This window comes from Haliotis rubra, unplaced genomic scaffold, assembly GCF_003918875.1.
Source record: "Haliotis rubra isolate DU_JTF1 unplaced genomic scaffold, ASM391887v1 Scf1535, whole genome shotgun sequence".
In the NCBI taxonomy this organism is placed as follows: Eukaryota; Metazoa; Mollusca; class Gastropoda; order Lepetellida; family Haliotidae; genus Haliotis; species Haliotis rubra.
In genome coordinates, this window is record NW_025765487.1 from 129,774 (window position 1) to 136,768 (window position 6,995).

A 6,995-nucleotide genomic window follows, 5' to 3' on the forward strand; every position below is an offset into this window, starting at 1 on the left:
CAAGGAATGTTTATTTTAATTATATTTATTTGACCTTCCGGGATCAACAGACGATGTCAACGGAACACCCCGGCTGAATATTTACTTTCTGGACAATCGCTAATCCTAACCTTAACCCATTCTACCAACACCGCGCTGCAAATCAAGTACAACTGTTTACCTCAACTGAAGATACATTATGCACGGGGTAATAATATCACGATATTACCATTGATTCGTGTATTTTACATTTTCAATGTAGACTATACATCCTTCACCTGAAATTCGTGACTACTTAGGTGTGGCTTCATTCGTCCAATCCATCTTATGTTCATTCGTTCAGTGGAGATCTATTCTAACGGCGAATCCCAGTGGGATGGCTGGTTGAACAGTCATTCACGTTAAACAGTCATTAATATTCACATGATTGCAATTGCTTTTTCTTTGATGATGTATTGACAATGTTCAGAACAGCGTCTACGTCAGTCGTACGAGGGACGAAACAAGCACATGTTAACATTTGGAGACAATTATCACAATAACACAATGCCAGGCGTTTTAAACCCGGCTGTATAGCTATTAGTGCCAAATGTAAATACCACTGTACATGAACTCAACAGCCACGAACTGCTGATAGCTCTGTATGTTCTGGTGGATTCCTATACACATGATCTGTGCATTCACTATGATAATACCTATTTTTAATCCATCGAGCATCCATCACATGAAAACACTATTCGATTTGACATTTGAAAAAGCTGTTAAAAGTGAGCTGTAACTTGTCGCTCAAACAACCTTTTTCAAGGACTGGAGATCTATCTAAACATTTGGAGACCATATTACCGCAATTGCAGAGCACTGTTTCCATAGCGACAATGTCAAACCATTACAAAGTAAAGCTGCATATCCGTTAGTACAAAAACGTCACATTTAAGTCAGTTTCGACTTGATGCAGTCACCCAGCCGTGTTGTTGGCATTCTGCCGCGGTCCAACAGTTGATTCTGGTTTAAACTGGATCACGATGAAAATATACGTAAGGAGGGTCCCCATGATCTGTGTCAACAAAGAAGCAAAGTAAGAGAACTGCAACAGGTTATTGAACAGAGATGAAGCAAAATGTTTCCTGTCACGGCTTTTAGTTGAGGTTACAGTTACTCTTGCAAATAGCATGTAAGGATCCATATGTATTAAACGTACCGTTAGGACAGTGTCCTTCGTGATGGTCACTAGGCCTGAAGCACTGATTCCAATCTGGCACTGAGACAACTTGTTGGTGAACAGTGTGACCTGGTGTACATTTCGAAAGAAGAATAACAATATTGACAACAAAGTACATATTCACTAAATGGCGCTTTTTCCCAGAAAAGACAAAACAGTAAAAATATCATCGGTAATATTACCTTACAGGATTTATTGTAATACATCCCCATGGTCTCTAATATGGTGATCTACCTTCAGTTGTTGGCGACCTATAGCCCAATTTTACATTGTATTGTCCGGAAATAATTTTCTACTTTTAAAGATATATGCTAGCTAGTTTTAACTCAATCTGTGATAATCTAGTGGTTTTACTGTCCTTCGTTGACAGGGTTTTATATATTATATGTATGTGTTATAAATTTTGAAGTAGGTTTAGTCACGATATGGCTGAAATATTGCCGATGTGACTTTCAATCTTAACTCACTCACTCACTCACTATTGTAATACATTCAGGAGTGAGTAGGGGTGTCTATGTGATCACTGAGGTATAAATGAAAAAAAAACGCCTTTGCAGTGAGATGTACTGGATGATATGACGGACAGAGAACGTTATATATTGTATGTGACCAAATTACCCAAAATAGGAAATGTATGACAAAGAGCACATTTTATGGACAGACAATGTTGTCTGTCTATCAAAAGTGTTCCTCTTTCTCATACCAGCTTCCAAAAAATGCAACTAAAAGAAAATCAACAACGCAGTCAAAACTTCAAAACCAATCAAATAAAAGAAACATACGACGTTGCACAGCACACCTCAGTTTTTAACCTATGCAACTGTCACGAGTGTAAATGCTTAAGATACAACTGAATTGTTTTCTTACCAGTCCCAGCACTCTGTCTGACATCTTTCTCCCAGCCAAGCCATGAAGGATAATGAGAGGTCGGTGAGCCTGGAAACAAACATTCCAATTACTTTCTATAAAAGCAATCACAGTTCACAAAACCACTGCACAATTGAATACTGTACTGACTGCGAGAACTGGTGGTCTCAAGGCCACCCAACGGGAAGAGATGTCGCTCTTGACACCAAAAGCCTACTACCGCGACACATCATCGGGACATTACTACAAGTGAAACCATAAACTTTAATATTCAATAGAAACTGTTATTACTGCAGTCGTTTACACTTAGACACTGACAAATCATGGTATACTGTGTCTGACAATAGGAACAGGCCATTATGTAAACTATTTTAATCTAACAAAAGTACAGAACATGTAAATGCCTATGTGTTTTGCACGGGTATTTAAGTTGTGCCTTTAAGCATGGACATCACATATTACGACAGTAAGGTTTTGCTCTAATCGATTTTTCATGAGTGTAATTTCCTTGGCCCAGTTGTATATGCCATTCTCAGTGAAACTGAACAGATTGACAAAATGCAATAGGGTACACATTTCATATACTGAGTCAAAAACGAAACTTCACATTCTTTCTTCAGGGCACTATAAAAGAACAAGAGATGGTAAGATGGTTAAATTGTTATTATTTCATTGCTGAGATCTGTGTGATGTACTCGATACACTGACAGTGCCATAATCAGTTCAATTAGGCTACATCGCCGTTCCAAAACATGGGTATACAGAATGTCAAGTCACAAGAATAAAAATGCGAAATTTCTCAGTTCAATATCGTGTATGGCCGCCCCGCGCATTCACCACTGCCAAACACCGTCTCCTCATCGACTGCCTGATGCTTGTGAACATGTGGTTGGGGATTCTGCGCCATTGCCCTTGCAAGGCAGCGCCAAGTTCCTGCAAATTCTGAGGTTGGTTCCCAAGACCACGAAGCCTTCTCCCAAATACATCCCAAACGTGCTCTATTTGATTAAGGTCAGGGGATCTCGATGGCCAGTCCATGACGTTGATTCCAGCGTTTTGAAGGAAATTTCGTGTCAACATCGCGGTATGCGGCCGAGCATTATCATGCTGGAACTGTAGACCTGGGCAATGAGCCGCCATGAAAGGAACGAGTTCAGGGGTGAGCACCTGGTCGCGGAAGCAGCAGCTGTGAGGTTTCCACGGATGACCAGAAGTCGGGAACGGTTGTTCCCACAGAAAGCACCCCACACCATGCAACTTCCGCCCCCGAATCTGTCGACTTCCTGTAAACAACATTGGGCATACCGTTCACGACGTCGTCTCCAGACTCTATGCCTGCCGTCCGCGAATCTGAGGGTAAACCTGGATTCATCGCTAAAGACGACTCGATTCCAGTCTCTCTGGGTCCATCACAGGTGACGTTGGGCCCACAGCAGACGTTGACGTAGATGAAACGGCGTCAATATTTGCCCACGATATGGACGTCGAGAATGGAGATTGGCAGCCTGCAACCGATTTCAAATGGTCTGTGAGGACAGTCGACCTCTAAACATCTCAGCCCTGGTTCATGTAGACGGCGGAAATCTGTCACGTAGGTGACGTAGGACGATTTGACGGTCTTCTGCTCGTGACGTCACACGTGGACGACCCGACCTTGGGCGATCAAAAGTGGTGCCAGTTTGTTGTAGACGACCTCGCAAGTCATACACAGTACGACGGCTGCATCCCATTGCTCTTGCGACGTCAATAACTGATCTTCCCGCTTGCAACATGCCAACAGCACGTTCACATTGCACATTTGACAATCATGGCATTTCAAATACCGTTAGAACTGTGGTTTAAAAGTGTTTTTTAAATTCTTGAGGCCAATGCTAACACATGCATATGAAGAAAACTTCGATGCGAAGATCACGTGATCGACTGCACGTGCAAAAGAGTCGAAAGTTTGGGATCCCGTTTCGGATACATAGATGTATCATCGGAGAACAATTATTCATTATTTTTCAAATTACATTTTGTGAAGTTTCTTTTTTTGACTCAGTATATATTTATTATGCAGAATACCTGGTTTTCTAACTGGGGATTTGATCTTTCAAATGACAATTCAAACACTTACCGCTCCGTGCAGTCTGATGCCAAGATAGGTGAGAGTGATGAGATTGAGAGTGGCAACGAAAACAGCATATGCTGTAAAGCTTATGAACTGGATCGATGACCCGTCATTGATGATAACGTAGAGGCAGAAACATATAATAAGGAACGAACTGAGATAGGCAGCAGCCACGTGTATGGATATGAAGGAACACACATAATCCACTAGGTCTGTCAACAATGCGTGGTAATCTCGAATGTCCTCAATCTCCTCTTCTTTGACGCATCCTCCAGATGCTTGTACCAGCCTCAGCGTGCAAACGTCATATTCATATGTGAGAAGAAGGGAGATTGACAAAACCAGAAGCAAAAGTGAGAGGTTTAGCAGAGTGTTACAGCCACCATATACCGCACTGCAGACAAATAAAGACCAATATAGTTTTTGGGATTGTTCATTTGTCATGAATGCAGCAAGTCCACTCGCTACAAAGCTCAAAGCTGCAAAGACTTGTATACACAAACATGTCCTCTTTATCCTCTTCCTCAGTAAACTGTTTGAAACAGAACTTTTAAATTTCAATCGTGCTTCACGAAGACGTTGGCAGAATATGCGTATCTTGCTGTGGATGTTGGTACTGAGACCCCAGTAGATCAGTGATAACACAAATACAGTGTGACTCAATATTGCAATAGTTGTGTCGGTAAGAGAATCAGCTTTGGCATACAAAGGAAATTCCTGGACAAACATTAGAATGAAAACTATGCACACCAAACTTGAATATATGCCGCTAGCTACCGCGGATGGGGTGCACCGTTGTTCTGTCTTTGAGTGCTTGTAGTCCCACGATAATCCAGACAATGCCATCAGTCTCTGGATACTAGACAATGTTTCCTGTACATCATCTGCATCACTGGATGTTCCAACGGTATTTTTGAAAACCGTCACAGAGGTTGACATATTGGGTATCGGATATAGAATGTTCTGTCACTGGAAGCCAGACCCTCTTTGACCGATTGTGTGTTGTCAACTGAATGTCACCAGTATTTGGAGACCCTCTTTGACCGTATGCATCTGCTCTCAACTGAAGATTACCAGTATTTGGAGATCCTCTTTGTTTGACCGTATGCTTCTATTCCCAACGGAGTGTCACCAGTATTTGGTGTATCGGTTTTCGTGATGCTGCTTCAGTTAACTCTGAACATACATTTAGTTACATGAGGTTCCAAATGGAAGTCGACGGAACTTGCCAAATTGTCACTCAGCATGTTTGTATTCACATACCACATCACGTTTATGAGGGGCGTTCAATGAAGTAGGAAAAAGCCATTAATGGCCTAGATGTAATTACCGCTACATACTGGAACTACAGCAAACACATTACAATGGTATCAGGGTTCTCAATGGCTGGTCTGTTGTACTATCTGGTAATAATAGTCCGCATCACACATAAAACGATGACTGAATACTATACTGTCACATATGTAAACAAAGCTTTGATTGATTTTTACGTTGTGGAAAATCTCGCTCTGTAGTTAGGTTCAGTGTTTTTCCACATGTATTAGCGAGTGGATGTGTGAGTGGGAAGGAAAGGAATCGATATACATTGTATTACCAATATATTAAATCACAATGGCCGTACCACTGAAACCCAACTATAACTTATAATAGTTCTTTGCATCAGAGGTTGTTTTTTTTCGTTGTTGTCTTTTTCATCACAGAGTATTGCCGTCATGGTGGTAACACATTGTAATTAGAGACGGCAGGGAGAGGGAGGGGGAGAGAAACAGACTAATGACCACATTTGGCAGATCATGGTTCACAGACAAGAATTTGTATGAAGTGTGAATCTCATCTGAATACTTGAACACGGTCATCTACAGAACTAGATTCACTTGTGGGTAATGACTATGCATCTCATTTTGACATTTGCTGATACCATCTCCATGACACCATGCTTTTAAAAGCCTGTCATGTGTAACGTAGTTGTGGTAATGGTCTCCTCGTGTGTAGACAAATCTCGAGTCTAACAAATATGTACACTTATAAAAAAACTTTAAAATGTTCACTCAAATGATGTTTTCAGGGAAATGAATCGATAAAAAGAGGTAACATTGATGTTTCCATAGTCAGTGCACTGATTATGTGTACAAAAATCCACAAGAACACACAAAGCTGTTCTCACTTCCGGGCCCTTGAGTTAATGTACAATGATATGCACATTTTTTTAGTTTTTAGTCTCTCTTAAAATGAAACTCATTAGCGCTGTTCTGAACACAAAAGACCCCATAAAAACAAGAATAAATGCCATCACATTAATATATTGAATTCAGTGTGACTAGTGAATTTCGTCGGTCTTCCTTTTTTGCACATAAACATGAAACCAATAGTTCTCAGGATAAATTGCTGTAGTATTTTTCAGTCTTGAAAATTGAGCACATGACATCTAACATGCCATGAATAAGCATATGGGTGCATATGTAATATATCACTGAAACTAAGTTTACCAGGGTTTTCTTTCATACTTTCTTTAAAATTGACCACGAAATACAAAAGCAAATGCATACACAAGACAATTTGAATTCAGGTTTCCTTCATTGAAAACGAGAGACATGTCGGTGTGAGTAAAAACATGCATCCCAATAGTGTTCGTCCTGGGTTAGCAATTCATCTGGATCATTACATTTCAGGTTTACTCGTTTGATAATCACATATGGGTTCCTGAGAAGGAATGACGGCTCACGCTGTCCTGTAATAGTGGAGTTCTGTAGAAACCAATAAACGAGTTGTGCACTGTTGATTTCAACTTTCTCTCTTTGGTTGTCAAATTCTGGTTGAGGC

General features: G+C 40.7%; 1 protein-coding gene across 1 annotated transcript; it reads right to left on the minus strand.

Annotated features, from left to right (window-relative positions):
* Positions 1 to 1,812: 1,812 nt before the first annotated feature.
* Positions 1,813 to 5,525, minus strand: LOC124270670. Its single transcript, XM_046705704.1, has 3 exons — positions 4,182 to 5,525; positions 2,066 to 2,134; positions 1,813 to 1,920 (listed from the first exon to the last, which is right to left on the minus strand). Exons 1-3 carry the CDS (start codon positions 5,112 to 5,114, stop codon positions 1,813 to 1,815), a joined length of 1,110 nt encoding a protein of 369 aa, XP_046561660.1. The 5' UTR covers positions 5,115 to 5,525.
* Positions 5,526 to 6,995: the final 1,470 nt, after the last annotated feature.

Bases quoted from the DNA above. Each gene is read 5' to 3' on its own strand.
- LOC124270670 (XM_046705704.1), bottom strand. From the start codon at position 5,114: ATGTCAACCTCTGTGACGGTTTTCAAAAATACCGTTGGAACATCCAGT. The intron at 2,135-4,181 runs GTAAGTGTTTGA...GTTTGTTTCCAG, and splicing joins GCATCAGACTGCACGGAGCG to GCTCACCGACCTCTCATTAT. The intron at 1,921-2,065 runs GTAAGAAAACAA...ATTTTCTTTTAG, and splicing joins CAGACAGAGTGCTGGGACTG to TTGCATTTTTTGGAAGCTGG.